General features: G+C 55.1%; 9 protein-coding genes across 9 annotated transcripts; 5 read left to right on the forward strand and 4 right to left on the reverse strand.

Moving 5' to 3' along the window:
• Positions 1-260: 260 nt before the first annotated feature.
• BAUCODRAFT_275992 (uncharacterized protein) lies at positions 261-2,134 on the reverse strand. Its single transcript, XM_007682397.1, has 2 exons — positions 1,469-2,134; positions 261-1,415 (listed from the first exon to the last, which is right to left on the reverse strand). The coding sequence occupies exons 1-2, from the start codon at positions 1,872-1,874 to the stop codon at positions 268-270; spliced, it is 1,554 nt and encodes a 517-aa protein (XP_007680587.1). The 5' UTR covers positions 1,875-2,134; the 3' UTR covers positions 261-267.
• A 294-nt stretch (positions 2,135-2,428) lies between these two features.
• BAUCODRAFT_49662 (uncharacterized protein) lies at positions 2,429-3,166 on the reverse strand (the record flags this gene model as incomplete). Its single annotated transcript, XM_007682254.1, has 1 exon — positions 2,429-3,166. A coding segment is annotated over one exon (738 nt), but the record flags the coding sequence as incomplete, so codon positions are not given.
• A 205-nt stretch (positions 3,167-3,371) lies between these two features.
• BAUCODRAFT_275782 (uncharacterized protein) lies at positions 3,372-4,626 on the forward strand. Its single transcript, XM_007682398.1, has one exon. It carries the CDS (start codon positions 3,431-3,433, stop codon positions 4,505-4,507), a length of 1,077 nt encoding a protein of 358 aa, XP_007680588.1. The 5' UTR covers positions 3,372-3,430; the 3' UTR covers positions 4,508-4,626.
• A 119-nt stretch (positions 4,627-4,745) lies between these two features.
• Positions 4,746-5,707, reverse strand: BAUCODRAFT_151541 (uncharacterized protein; the record flags this gene model as incomplete). Its single annotated transcript, XM_007682399.1, has 2 exons — positions 4,746-5,523; positions 5,574-5,707. The coding sequence occupies 2 exons, from the start codon at positions 5,705-5,707 to the stop codon at positions 4,746-4,748; spliced, it is 912 nt and encodes a 303-aa protein (XP_007680589.1).
• Positions 5,708-6,298: 591 nt separating this feature from the next.
• On the forward strand, positions 6,299-7,681 carry BAUCODRAFT_151542 (uncharacterized protein; the record flags this gene model as incomplete). Its single annotated transcript, XM_007682400.1, has 1 exon — positions 6,299-7,681. The coding sequence occupies one exon, from the start codon at positions 6,299-6,301 to the stop codon at positions 7,679-7,681; it is 1,383 nt and encodes a 460-aa protein (XP_007680590.1).
• A 2-nt stretch (positions 7,682-7,683) lies between these two features.
• BAUCODRAFT_275912 (uncharacterized protein) lies at positions 7,684-9,604 on the reverse strand. Its single transcript, XM_007682401.1, has one exon. The coding sequence runs from the start codon at positions 9,261-9,263 to the stop codon at positions 7,764-7,766; it is 1,500 nt and encodes a 499-aa protein (XP_007680591.1). The 5' UTR covers positions 9,264-9,604; the 3' UTR covers positions 7,684-7,763.
• Positions 9,605-9,944: 340 nt separating this feature from the next.
• Positions 9,945-10,448, forward strand: BAUCODRAFT_40956 (uncharacterized protein; the record flags this gene model as incomplete). The annotated part of the gene is made up of 1 exon (XM_007682246.1): positions 9,945-10,448. A coding segment is annotated over one exon (504 nt), but the record flags the coding sequence as incomplete, so codon positions are not given.
• A 210-nt stretch (positions 10,449-10,658) lies between these two features.
• On the forward strand, positions 10,659-11,351 carry BAUCODRAFT_126109 (uncharacterized protein; the record flags this gene model as incomplete). Its single annotated transcript, XM_007682402.1, has 1 exon — positions 10,659-11,351. The coding sequence occupies one exon, from the start codon at positions 10,659-10,661 to the stop codon at positions 11,349-11,351; it is 693 nt and encodes a 230-aa protein (XP_007680592.1).
• A 236-nt stretch (positions 11,352-11,587) lies between these two features.
• BAUCODRAFT_38119 (uncharacterized protein) lies at positions 11,588-13,673 on the forward strand. The gene is made up of 2 exons (XM_007682149.1): positions 11,588-13,525; positions 13,586-13,673. Exon 1 carries the CDS (start codon positions 11,667-11,669, stop codon positions 13,509-13,511), a length of 1,845 nt encoding a protein of 614 aa, XP_007680339.1. The 5' UTR covers positions 11,588-11,666; the 3' UTR covers positions 13,512-13,525; positions 13,586-13,673.
• The last annotated feature ends 227 nt before the right edge of the window (positions 13,674-13,900 follow it).

Consider the following 13,900-nt stretch of genomic DNA (forward strand, 5'->3'; position numbering starts at 1 on the left):
ACCGTGCTGTATCGCAGCACAAAGGCGGAATGCCCATGAATTGTGTCTTTTCAAACGTAAATGGTAGAAGTGTCAGTGAGACGTTCTATACCGGGTCTCATGCGAAATCCAAAGGATTGCTGAAGCAGTCTGGATCTAAGTACATCTCTATCGCACAACAGATCATTACCAGCGGCTTCGAATACAACCGCCCCGCCTCCCTCCCAACTACCGCCGCGAACCAGCTCCCTTGGGCAGCATTACACGCGCTCTGAGAAAGGAATACACCTACCATCCCAAGCCCTCAACCACACCCCTCTGCAAGTAAGCGAACGGATTATAACCCGCGCCACTCGCAGTTGGCTTCGCCTGCGCAGTCGTGCCCCATCCACCGCCACCGTTACCCCCGGCAGTCGAAGTTGGCTTCAACTCCTTAGACGTTGTCGTGTCCCATCCACCACCGCCACCAGCATAGTAGTTGTTGTACGGGACGGGCTGTGTGGAGCTGCTCGTATATGGAGAAGTGCTCGGCTTGGTGGAGGAGGTGGTGGACCAGTACCAAGTTGGCGTCGTCGACGTTGTGGTTGGCTTCGAAGACGTGGAGTATGTTGTCGGATAGGTTGGCCATGTTGTCGTACTCGTGGTGGTCGGCTTAGTCGATGTACTAGTTGTACTTGACGTAGTAGGCTTCGATGAAGAAGACGATGTTGTTGGATAGGTCGGCCAGGTGGTTGTGCTGGTCGACGTTGGCTTCGTGGAGGTGCTGATCGTGCTAGTTGAAGTGCTGGTCGTGCTCGTCGTCGTTGGCTTGGTCGAAGTGCTGGTCGTGCTGGACGTTGTTGGCTTAGAAGATGTAGACGAAGTTGTTGGGTATGTCGGCCAGGTGGTTGTGCTCGTCGTTGTCGGCTTCGTTGAAGTGCTCGTAGTGCTTGTCGTGGTCGGGCTCGTTGAGGTGCTGGTTGTGCTCGTAGTCGTCGGCTTCGTCGAGGTGCTGGTTGTGCTCGACGTCGTTGGGATCGTAGAAGTCGTCGTCGTGGTGGTGCTCGTCGTGCTGTGTGTCGTGCTTGTTGTGCTCGTCGAGGTAGGCTTGGTGGATGTAGAAGTCGTCGACGGCGTAGTGAGGCTGCAGCTCGACGAAGTCTGGCAAATGGAGCTGGTGAGAACCTGCGTGCTGTACCAGTAACTTTCGTAGGTGCTAGAGATGGTACTGGCATATGGCGTGCTCGTGGTGTAGGTCTGCGGAACGGTAGATGTCCCAACGCAGGTCGTCACGGTCGGCACGATGTGGGGCACGGTAGAGGTGCAGGTGGAGTACGAGGTGGTGGAGGTAGTGATCGTGGTTGGAAAAGTCGAGCAGGTGACGGTCCAGCTAGTGATGGTGGTAGGAACGGTGATGGTTTCGGTGGAGTATTGGGTAGAGACTGTCGAGACCATGACTGTTGTGCGGGTTAGCGTGAAGACTCTATTGGGTTGCTGGGAGGGCACGAACTGGTTTGGTAGGAAGTAACAGAGGACATGATGGTAGTTGTGTAGGTCACCGGCTTATAGGTAGTGCTGACGATGATCGTCGGGACCGCAGTAGACAGCGTTTCGGTTGACGTAGCATAGACGGGTGTGCAAAGGCTGGAGAAGAGCCAAATGCAGCTGCTCACCGGCGTGCTGCTGGTGCTCGTCGTATGCGGATTCACGGAAGTGGACGTCGTGGTTGGCGGCGTCGGCGTCGTGGACAAATATGGCGGAGGCACCGGAGTGGGTGTCGTCGTGGGCAACACACTTGGGGTGGACGATGACGACCAGCCATAGCCATAGTCGATTGGCGCGCTGCGCTGGCGGATGGCGGCGGAAGCGAAGCCGCTGGACGCGACCAGGGCAAGAGCAACTGGAATGAACTGCATCTTTGCGGTTTTTGGACACGAAGCGACTGTACGATGTGTGTTGCGCTTGGTATGGCGAAGATGTACGAAGTCGGAGGGTGAAGGCAGGATATGAAGCTTGTTGCCGTTTGCGGCGCCCTGCTGTCGAACACAAAGGGCGCCTGCATCAGGGATGGGCCCATTGATTCAACCTTCAGTCTCGACCTCAAAGCGAGACGATCCAGTGCACGGTGAGTGGTATGCTCAATGGATTGTCGCTTAGCGTGGAGATAGTCTTGATTTCGTGATGCTATTCTTGAGTGCACCAATCTTGGGAGCTTGAATTGCGCTTTGTGTGAGACAAAGCCGACTGTCTTCCCTAACGTAGTCGTCGTTACACCATTAACGTCCAATTCAACTTGCTCATCAGTGACACTCATCGGAGCATCGCTTGAATACTGGTTTGTGCTGTCGCGGTACGTTGGTGGTTGTGACGGTTTCGCGTAAATGCCAAGATTAGCCCACCACCACATCAAGTAGACACTCGTTGCACGTGCACAGAACTAGTATGGCCGCCCTCTGCCTCTTCCGTACCCACCATAGCTGCTTGGCGGTCGCTCTCCTCGCCTCCAATCTCCAGGCGGCGGCGGAGCGCCAAGCCCACCTCCTCTCCCAGCATACCCTCCTCTATCACCGTAACCCCCTCGATAGCCAGACCCGCCTCTGCCATATCCACCACCGTAGCCATTCTCCCGCGGCGGTGGTGGGCCTCGCATACTGTACGGGTCCATCCTCGGCGGCGCTCGTGAAGGCGGTACAGATGCTACTCGGCCGTCCTGGCCTGGCGGCAGGATAGTGCAGACCACGTAGTCGCCGATGACAAAGCGCGCATCCCCTAGCGTGCGTTCCGAGTCACCTTCAAGATTGTCTTTCATCTCGCCGTTGGTCTCGTCGTCGTGATGTAGCTCCGCATCGCGCCCGCCAATGACCACGCTGCCAAGTGGTTTGTCGATCCACTTGCCGCGACCGCCTTCCCTAACTTCGGCGCGGGTGTCGGGAAAGACGAGCTTGTAGACGAGACGCGTGCCTACTGCAGGAGTGGCCAAGATGCCGGGCGGGAGGACGCTGGTGAGCAGGCCTGTCAGCTCCCCAAGGGAGCAGGTAGGCCAAGTGTAGATGGAGACGCTTTGCTGCCGAATGTTATGCGGAAGGAGGTTAGAGTAGTCGCTGATGCCTGTCGTGTCTTCGGGAGGGGCTACGGAGAACTCATTGGGAAGTAGTTCGCGGTTCTGTCTCCAGAACAGGCGCAGTAGGAACGGTGCGGTTGACGTGCGGTCGACCTCGCGGTTGGTCGGTTGGAGTGACATTGTGGTCTCCTCCCACTGCTAGTTTGCTGTTGTCGTAGCCATCACTGATCACTCAGGCCAAGATATAGCAGTATGGACGGTTGTCGCGTGTGCGAGAAAGTGAACCTACTTCACTGGCACGAAGCTTTCCAGCCTCGGCGGACGCGGAATCACTTCGGGCGCAAACCAATTCACTTGTTCACTCATATCTTGCGTGCAATCCTCGATATCAGCATATAGCATCCACCCAACATGGATTTCGCCAGCTTAATGCAATCGCAGATCACCTCTGCACAACCTTCAGACACCAACAAGAAATACCTCAAGCGCTCGGAGGTAGAAGCGCAACGACAAGCCGACTACCTCCGCGAGCAAGAGGAATTGGAACAAGCCCGCCTCGACCGTCTAGAGAAGAAGCGAAAGCGGGACGATGAGGAGGCGGAGCGTGTGGCAGCTCGTGAGGCGAAGAAGAAGCGGTTAGCGGAGGAGAGCCGGAAGCGTGCCGAGGAGGAGGCAAAGGCGGAGGAGAATGCGAGGAGGAAGAGGCTGGGTTTGCCGCTGCTGGAGGGGAGGAGTGACAGCAGGGAAGGCACGCCGTTGAAAGAGGGCGAGCAGGATGTCGTAGATGACGAGCTGCGGATGAACCTGCGCGATATGGGCGAACCGACTGTACTGTTTGGCGAAACGCACCTGCAGCGACTTCGACGGTATCGGAAGCTCACAGCCGCCGCATTGGCGCCCAAGATGAGCAAAGGACCTATACCAACCACCATCGAACTCCTCCCGGAAGCCGAGATGAAAGTGCCGGCGATCATCCCTACAGAGAGCGAAGCGAAGAAATACCTCTCCCGCCAAATCGCCAGCTACTTCGACATGGTTCTCACTGAGTGGCTCCTCGCCCTCTCTCGCCGCGACGCAGCAACAAAGGACTCCTTCTCCGGCAAACAGGCGTACAATAACTTTCTCTCCGCGCGCGAGAATCTGACGCCCTTATTTCGCAAACTAGAATCACATGTCTTACCCGACGTGCTTTTGCGCTCGGTCAACGAGATCGTGCATCTTATGCAGCTGAAGCAGTACGTTCGCGCCAATGACGCGTACCTGAGGCTTAGTATCGGCAAGGCTGCGTGGCCGATCGGAGTGACGATGGTAGGCATCCACGAGAGGAGCGCGCGGGAGAAGTTGCATGAGACGGATAAGAATAAGGATGGGCAGGCGCATATTATGGCGGACGAGACGACGAGGAAGATGTTGCAGGGGATCAAGCGGTGTTTGAGTTTTGCGCAGACGAGGTGGCCGCCGGAGGATTTGGGGCAGTTGATGGGGTGATGCTGGCTGTACTGATCTGGCTAGTGGTGCCATGCCATGGAAGCTGTGACTTGCTGTGACAATGTCAATGCATTTGGGACGCGGCGGTCGCTTGCCGTGATGCTTCTGCATAGCTTCTCTCACTCTGATCCCATCTCTTCACTTCATGAGCCTCCATGACCGCTACCGATCACACAGCCACAACTTCAACACGTCCCTGGGAGCGTTCACTAGCGCAAGATGCAACGTACTCTCATGATTAATCAGCGTTGGTGGACATGAGCGCCCGCTCCATGCGCGAAGACCATTCGACTATTACTCTGCCGTCAGTACTGCGACTAGTCTTTTGACTCTTGTACGGGGCTTCGAAGACTGCCACCGATGCGAACTGGATCGGGCATCCCTGAAATTGCAGGAGTGACTCCTCCACCTTCTGCACGAACCTGAGCCTCCATTCTTCTCCTCCACCACATAGATCTCTGTCGAAGCCAGGCATGAAGCAGGTGAACTGCGTGAGACCGCGAAGCTTGCTCTTGACGAGCTTGTCAAAGGTGCTCGTGTAGTACATTGAGTGGGCGTGGCTCAAAACGACCGATCGAATGGCATGAGTCTGAGCGGGAAACAGGGTTTTGGCGAACCACGCAATATCCGCAAACACTGCGAACTCGAAGTGGTTCTGGTGGAATGGCAACAAAGCTGCTTCCTGGTGGATCTGGCGACAGGTTGCAAGAATTTGCACCGGCAAGGGGTTTCGAAGCTCTCCGTCAAGACTGCAGTCGGAATGGCGGTCGCTGTAGAGCTTGAAACCCTCAGACGTGCCTAAGCCTTCGTTATACCTAATGATCTGCCGAGCTTCAGCGGCATCATCGGTGGAGGAGGAGCAGATTGAGTGACAAGGCCGGCGGACGCTTCTCTCCCATAGTGAATGTGGTAAGTACATGTGGACGGTCTTTCCACCGAGCAAAAAGCCCCAGATACGGTTGCGTACATCTGGAGGTAGGCGGAGGAGCGATGAGTTCTCGGCATTCTGCTTGTAGCTGAAAGCTAGTCAGGGTATGTCCATATGTCTGGATAGAACTTCACTGACAGCGCCTCGTTGTCCTTTGAGACTGTCTTGGCGCGTAGCATGTTCATCCGGCGCACTCTCTTTGGAGCGAGTGTTGGTGGTGCCACCAACTCCTCATTGGAGTTCCTCTTACGCGAGCGAGTCATGCGAGTCATACTGTTGCGAGATGATGCTGGTATATGGTTGAAGTTGAGAAGTGAGCAGGCAGTCCGAACGTGAAGCGCATGCCTCATTTGGGCATTGCTGTGTTCGGTGAGAAGCGCCTGGCACTGTATTGGCTCAGGTAGTGCTGCGCCACGTACATGCATGGAGATTGGGCTATCTATGGACTGAGATAAAGGGCGACTCAACTACATAGGTGAACGTTGCCATTAGCAAAACGAACAATTATCAGGCTCAATTTCGCCTGGGCTTTACGATCATATCGCATCACAACGATCATTCAATGCCGTGGTGACGTTGATGGTGCCCTGTCTTTATCATGCTCTTGTGAACCTGATCAGCCTTTGACTGCAATCGGTCCATGAAGCTTCGCTTGACAATGGGTTGGCTAAAAGCAGACGCTACGCGTTGTACAGCGATGATGCTTTCCGTCTTGTCACCTGAGGATGACCGGTGCAGCGTTCGAATGTGTGAGGATCGTTGCATTGTGTTCAGCGCCGGTGCCCTGGCTGTGCGGAGTGCGGCACATGCATTCGGTGCACCTTGAGAACATACTATCAATAAAATAAGTGCATCACCACTTGATGGCCTCGACTATCGATGAGGAGACGATTGCACAGCTGCAAGCACCGGAGGTGGTCAACGCCACAGCGAACTCTCTCACGTACTATCGTTCTCAGCCCGGCAACCTTCGATCATACAGCAATGTCGAAAGCGTATCGCTCGGAACCGGATACAGTATCTACTCATCTACGATACTGCCGGCTATCAGATCCACAGACTTCGAGCTAATCCTCGTGACGTGTTTCTGGGCCCGATCTGCCACCTTGGACGCACTCAACGATGCCCTTCTCGAGCTCTCCGCAAAGGGGCTGAGTCAAGAGAGAAAGATCAGAATTCGCATTTGCTTCTCCAGCTCTTCATTACTGCAAAAGCTGCTACATACGCAGTCACTTCGTGGACAAACCTGGACGCCATCGACATGGAAGTCCAAGCTAGGTCTACCGGCCGCGAGCGAGCTCTCAGGCCTCGACATGGAAGTTATCAGTATTTTCCAGCTGCCTTTTAGCGTAATGCATCCGAAGTTTGTTATCGTTGACCGCAAGAGGGTGCTACTTCCGAGTTGTAACGTGAGCTGGGAGGAGTGGTTCGAGGGTTGCGTGAGCCTTACGGGAGCTGTAACCGAGCAGTTTTTGACCTTCTGGTTGAACTTCTGGGCAGATGAGAATATCGCAGAACTTCCGCCTGTCACGCAGGAGAGGGAAACCAGCTCTCCGCTGGTCGCGGATGGATCAACCAACAGGTTACTGGCTGTAAGAATGCTCAGCGGACAGGATGTGCCATCCACGCTGCTACCGTCACCACATCAGCGATTTAATCTGCCGTGGCTGTCCTCTTCTGCGGCACCGCCGACACCGCTCAACATCTATTTGCTGACACTCTTCGCTCGTGCAAAACGCTCCATCTACATTCAGACGCCTAACTTTACGGCCGAGCCGGTGTCGACAGCAGTTTTCGGTTGCTTGGCAAGAGGGGTGGATGTCAGCATTGTGACGAGCCGAAAGCTGATGCGTCTGGAGCAATTGGTGACCGCTGGCACGACCACGCATCGATGTGTCTCTGAGCTGGTCGAGCGGTACATGCGCTTGCACGAACAAGTCAAGGCTGCACGTACTGATACTGATGCGGAGACGGGACTTGTACCACGCGCCGTTGGGCAACTAATTGTCAATTACTACAAGCCGCGCAATGAGTGCGATCACGAGCCTGTGCAGTCTCACCTTAAGCTGACGATCGCAGACCAAGAGATCGCTGTCTTTGGAAGTGGCAATATGGACAGAGCGAGCTGGTACACGAGTCAGGAGCTTGGTCTGGCCCTGCGATCTAGGAAGCTCGTTGACGACATCTGGCATTGCTTACAGCAGGCAATGGCGGATCGCACCACAACAGTGTACAGCAGTGCGTGAGCGGTGCTTATCGACGCATCCGTGGAGGGAGCAGCATCAGTGCTCGAGGTAAACGTTACAAATTACACAGTGGCGGCTCCATCTATGGCTGCGCCTCCTCTTCCTCCTCATCCTCGGGCTCACTATCACCGCCGCCGCCTTGATGCTCCATGCCATCCAGCGGGTCATCTTCGCCTGCGAGCAGACCAGACCTCCGTTCTTTGGATCGGCTGAAATGGCTGGCCAAGGTGAGGACGAGCACGCTTAATCCATGGATCATCGTACTTCCAAACACGATGAAGCACACTAACGGCCATATGGTCTCCACAGCCTTTTCTCTGGGCGTATACGGCCGACCATATCGCGGCGGATGCGGATCAGGGGTTGCTGACTCGTTCTCGAGCATAGCGCGGGCTTCGATGGCAAGGAAGAGACCGCCCAGGCCCATCGGGCCAAAGTGACCGCAGAAGAGCGCTTCTTGGAACGTCCTGATGTCCGGGATCCAGCGATATAGCAGCAGAACTATTGGTATACGACGGAATGCAATGACCAGTGCGAGGAAACCAATGAGTCTGCCCGGCGTGATCCACGGAGTAATGCTTTGAGGTTCGAAAGCGTACCACGGTATCACTGCGCCAAGGAAGACAAACATCGCACTGTTGAGCAGCAAGTCAATGACGTTCGGCAAGTGTGTGGAGTGCGTCTTCTTGCTAAACCAGCCGTCTCTCGCGAAACCATATCCGGCGCCGAATGCAACGAGGAAGTCATCGCTCCCGAGTGTGCTGCCAATGCCGACACTTACAAGTGCCAGCAATAGGTAGAAAACCGTGAAGCCGGCCGGGTCAATGTAGCCCCGGTTGTCGCTGAACTTCAATATTCTGTTGAAGACGGTTCCAAGAATCAAGCCAACAGTGATCCCGAAAGCACACTGCCATAGGACTGTTATCAAAGTCCACTCTTTGATCGCACCACCAGCAGTAGATTGGAGGATCGCAAACACGCCGACGTAGAGAAATGGGAAGCTTATTCCGTCATTGCACCCAGACTCGGCGGAGAGCATATCCTTGATCCGCTTCGGCACGCGATTACTGAATTGGCTATTGCTGAGAATCGAGGACGCCAGGACGGGATCGGTCGGTGTCAAGCAAGCACCCACAATCAATGACGTCGCGGCGTCTGTCTTGAACAGAAGAGCGACAAAGCCGGCGCAGACGAGCCAGGAGAACGTCATGACTGGTCCAAGCATCATCGCCACCGACCTCCAATGTCGCTTGAAGTAGTATTTTGGGAGTTCGACACCGATGGCGAAGACCTGGATACCGACGATAACCCGGGTCGCTTCTTGGATCACATCGTCGCCCCAGCCCCAGCCGCCCAAGCCTTCAGTGTCGCCATCGCAGCCATTGACGCCGCACACGTTGGGACTGAGCCAGCCGAGTCCTCGTGGCCCGAGTAGGATGCCGAAGAGAAGTGCTATTGGTGGTTCGCTCAAGTGTAGACGATTCCGGATAAAAGAGGAGAATAATGTGTATCCGATGAGGAATGTAGGCAGAATCAAGTAAGTGATGTGGGCAGGTGTTGGCTCCAGCTGCTTCCAAGCCATTGTGGGTAGTTTAGTTCTGCAGGACTATATAGCCCAGCTTATGTTGCGGTGCTTAGCATGTGTCTTTGAGCAGCATACAATAACGATCGACCTAGACAATGACTGAGATGGCAATTATTGAAGGAGAGGTTGCAAAGCAAAACACCTCACTGAGTCGGCCATCTGAGAACTCTTCAAAGTGTCGTCACTTGAAGCTAAGGAAAGCGGTACGACTAAAGGGCAGGGTTTGACGACCGCCGCTAACCCCAGCCTGCAATAACGGTGTCACATTAGGTAACTACAGTCCTAGTAATTGATGGATCCTGCTGTTCAATCAGCATCCATTTCCACGTCGCAATCGAATGAACATCTTTCGCTCAGTGTTAGCAATACGCGCCATGACCATTCCGAGAGAAAGTAACAGCTTTAGCGACGCTGGTGGAAGCGGTTGTGGCTCGCAAATGTGCCACATTGTGATGTGCCTCAGCTTACGACATCAGCGCAGTTGGTCTTTGCATAGCCGCACACTTCAGGTGGTCAGCTCAGCGACAGCCACATTAGAGACGGACTTGGTACATGTAAGTCGCAGACGAGACACGCTTTCGAACACACACTTTCTCCTCCACATGTGTACTTTACTTCATTCTCGTTCCGCGTTGTGAGCTAGAACACGCAGCCACAAAGTTCGACCTGCGTCTAGTCATGTCGAGGCGCTCATTCATCACGAACATCACGCCTCTTCCGCAGCATATTACGCGGGACAGAGCGCTCGCGTTACTGCACGACCACCAGGAGATGATACAGTTAAATCCGCTCGTAGTTGGATTCGAACGAACGAAGGCGCACCCGAACGCAACACTGGAAGAAGAGCACAATTGCATCTGGTATGAGATTACGGATGTCGTTCATTATCTACCTGGCGGAGTCGCCAAAGGTCAAATCAAATACAAGGCTGGTTTCCATAATTTGCCGGATGGCATACAAACGCACTGCTTTGCTCCAGCCGGTGTTGATCTGAAGGCACGTTGGCGAGTGGGTGGAAACGTCTTTGGCCAGAAGCCAGAGCCGGCAGAGCTGGGCGTCAACAAACCGCGCGAGGGTCTCTATCTACGGGAGGATGTGGAGATACGATGTAATGTTTTACTAGGAGGAACAGTCAAGGGCAATCTCAAGAAGTCGCACGCGGTGCTTGTGGAGAGGCTATTAAGCGAAACGAACGAGGAGCAACTGGGAAGACCACGGTACAAACATCCGACTCCCGCTAAAGTGGTGAAGATAGCCGCTGATTATTAATGTCATGCTTGTAGACCGTCGCGGCTTACAACAAGTCCGACTTATGAAGCACGAATGGTTGGACCATCGAATCTGTCTGCGAGAAGCCTGGGGTCCGGCTCGACAATACCGTCTTTCAGACCAATGACAACCAATTCCTCACAGACCTCGGCAGACGCTAGCCCCGTGTCTGCTACGCTATTTGGTACCTCTCCCAAAGAAGAGCCTTGCTCCTGTGCTGCAGGCGGCCATGAACCGATGTGTGCCAATTACCGCTATGGGGGACCCGTTGCTCCTAAGCTTGTGCCGGCCCCTCTGCCTGCTACAGAGCCTGAGCGCGAGTCGTCCAATGACTGTCGCTGGCCTCCGCAGGCGAACAGGCACGTCGCAGGCGATGACGGCTACTCGCCTGCGGGAGAGCATCCATGGATGCATTGCAACTCCCCTCAAGTACCAAGCGTGCCGCACTCTATCCAAGCTCCAGCTGGATCATACGCCACGTTGAACCACGCACGAGTACCGAGCGCAAACTCCCTACTACACAAGCAAGCAGCCAGTCTGAACAGCTTTGGCAGGTTTGTATGGCGGTTGCCACCTGGTGGAAGCGAGCCGACTGTCGCATACCGCTCACCGCAGTTGTTTGGCGAACAAGCTGAGCTTCCAGACACAACAACAACGGAGAGGGACGAAGACTTTGCGGATCCGAGCCTTCGCTCAAATCCATTGCTGGCTAAGAAGCGTGCGCAAACCGGCATTGCCGAGCTAGACAGCACAGAGCTGGCATATTGGGAGAATGGTGGATTACGGAAGAGCAGCCAGCAGCCTGACTGGCTTTGAGTTTGCGAAATACCGTCCTAGCAACAGAGCCGGAACGCCTGGAATGTGGCATACGCTACTGCCAAAAGTCTTCGCCAAGATCGTGCGATGTGAACCAATGTCGCTTGGTCTACCTGATGGAATGCAGGAGCCCTGACTGCACATGAGAGATGGCGGACGTAGATGTACGCACACAAGTGAAGCCGCAATGCTCTTCACACAAAGCTAATGCTAACAGAAGGACAAACTTTTGGCAGACTTTGAGACACGCCGGTTGGCGGACGTCGAACTTGCTGCACAGCTCTGTACTATAAGTACGGATACCACAGCTCCAGCATGGCACTCTACGGCCATAACATCGATATCCAAATCCGGCCTCCCAACAAGGAGCCTGAATGGTCCAGCATCTGCAACAATGTCTTTGACCAGTACCTTGATACCGCTGATTTGTTCGGCTTGGAGCCCGATCCGCATGAAAGAAGCAGCTCAAACGACTCGGCCAACCTCTTCGACTTTTCCACGGGGTCCGAACAAAGCCACCAAACAGCCGGGACCTCGCCAATACCTTCCTGGAAGCACGGCAGCACGAATGTGATACCAGGCGCAGAAGCCGTAATGTCAATAGAGGCGCGTCAACCAATAGCGAAGGAGCCGTTGAACTTCTGGGCCAAGACGTTGAGGGCGCTGGAGCAGAATGCAGCAGCTTGTGAAAGGCAGCAGAGATTACGCACGGTAAAATCCAACCCAGACTTCTTGAGCCTTGGTGGCTGCCCGTCACCACCTGCCCTCCCGTCCTCGCCAATCGACCAATCATTGTCGACGCAGCGGCGAAGGAGTCGACATAACAAAGCCGCAAACGGTAGGCAAGCCTCACAAGCCAGGTCGCTCTCACGTGGTCGGCCTTCAGTAGCTGCAGGTGTTACGAAGTGTATCGCAGGTATTGCAAACCCATACGCCACCGTGCGCAAAGCCAGCGCCAGTCCTTCAAAGATGATGACCCCTTCCCGCTTCTCGGCGCGAGCGTCTGGCTTCAGAGATGTGTGGGCGCAGCGTGCCGAACGCAGCCCAAAGAAGTACGATCTGCGTGTTTCGTTGCAAGCGTTACCCGCCTCTCCGCCGTCTTCAGCGAGGTTGCCTACTCAAGCAGTACACCACGGAGACGATCATGCTGCTTTCGGGAATTCGCCAACCTTCGTGCCTTTACCGGCACCGCCGTATACGGCAGGGTGTGATGATCCGCTGTCGCCACTGACAAGCACTTTCCAGCATGCGCACATTCACACGCCCGTTGCGTCGCCGTCGGCGATAGCGTTAAATGCTGCAGCGCATACAAACAACGCATACTTTGGGGACGTCGTACCTCTCGTTCAGCCAAATCTTTATGCCGTCACGCAGAATCTGGCGGTGAATGACATCGTGCCGCTGTTTCCGGAGCGGACTTCGTCGCTTGCTGCGAGCAAGATACAATCTTTCGATTTTGGCTTCTCAAGCTCGCCGGACTTGGAGGCCTTCTGCTCCACAGCGCCTTTCGTAGAGCCTGTTCCGGCAAGCTACTCGGCGAATTCGCTGTCATTCATGGATCCTTTCCGTGGTGATGACAGTGTCTTGCAGTCGACGGAAACTGGTGGCCTGCCTCTGAACGGGTTGGGCATCAGCTGTGACCCAACACTCGTTTCCGGTTTCGCCACACTACCACCCACTGTCTACCCAGGCGGTCTGCCATCATCCTCGACTCCATACTCTCGGCCAGTTCAGCAAGCTCACGGCGCCTTCACAATGCCCAACATACCTCACCATCAACGCTCCATGTCCCACCTACACTCTCTCACGCCATCTCCGCCCCCATCAAGCACCACTCGAAAGTCACGGGCGGCGTCTGCTTCCCACAATCGCCGCTCGAGCCGCCACCGACGGACAAAGTCTGCTAGCTCGTCACACAGACATGCGGGCTCATATCACGGGAGCCCAGAGAAGGGTTCTGGTGGGTTTGTGAACTTCACCCCTCAGGATAGCAACAAGATCTTGAGTGGCGTGGCGCCTTCGGGCAGCTCGAAGACGAAAGCGAGGCGGGAGAAGGAGGCGGCGGATAAGCGGAGGAGAATAAGTCAAGCGGCTGTTCGGGCTGTGGTGGAGGCTGGTGGAGATTTGGATAGATTGGCTGAAGCAGGGTTGTTAGGATAGTCCTTGGCTGAACACTACAATGATGAAGCTATGAGCAGGTGCTATGCGGGTGGAAGGAGGCTTTGAGTCCATACGCGCAAATTCTGGTGTTCTTCGACCCCCAAACACCTCGCTAAGTGTCCGCAAGTGAATCTCCTGTCATCTAAGTAGCCGTGCTCGAGTCATAGGCAAAGCTGTCATAATACTTCAGTGCGGATGCGCGCCTGGCGGTACAGTAGTCATCCCTGGGGGAGGACTCATGTGACTTCCGCCGCCCATGGGAGCCTGGAAGTTTGGTGGAGGCATGTTCGGCGGGAATGGCATGTTTGGTGGTGGGAACGGCATATTCGCGGGCGGCGATCCGGAGGGCATCGGCATCGGTGGCATAAACGGTGGCATACCAGCCGGAC

Source organism: Baudoinia panamericana (genome assembly GCF_000338955.1).
Source record: "Baudoinia panamericana UAMH 10762 unplaced genomic scaffold BAUCOscaffold_13, whole genome shotgun sequence".
In the NCBI taxonomy this organism is placed as follows: Eukaryota; Fungi; Ascomycota; class Dothideomycetes; order Mycosphaerellales; family Teratosphaeriaceae; genus Baudoinia; species Baudoinia panamericana.

What these genes read in the sequence shown, in the direction of transcription:
- BAUCODRAFT_275992 (XM_007682397.1), bottom strand. Translation starts at nt 1,874, where the DNA reads ATGCAGTTCATTCCAGTTGCTCTTGCCCTGGTCGCGTCCAGCGGCTTC. An exon ending in TGTTACTTCCTACCAAACCA is followed by an intron (nt 1,416 to 1,468) that starts GTTCGTGCCCTC and finishes CCCGCACAACAG; the next exon opens with TCATGGTCTCGACAGTCTCT.
- BAUCODRAFT_275782 (XM_007682398.1), top strand. Translation starts at nt 3,431, where the DNA reads ATGGATTTCGCCAGCTTAATGCAATCGCAGATCACCTCTGCACAACCT.
- BAUCODRAFT_275912 (XM_007682401.1), bottom strand. Translation starts at nt 9,263, where the DNA reads ATGGCTTGGAAGCAGCTGGAGCCAACACCTGCCCACATCACTTACTTG.
- BAUCODRAFT_38119 (XM_007682149.1), top strand. Translation starts at nt 11,667, where the DNA reads ATGGCACTCTACGGCCATAACATCGATATCCAAATCCGGCCTCCCAAC.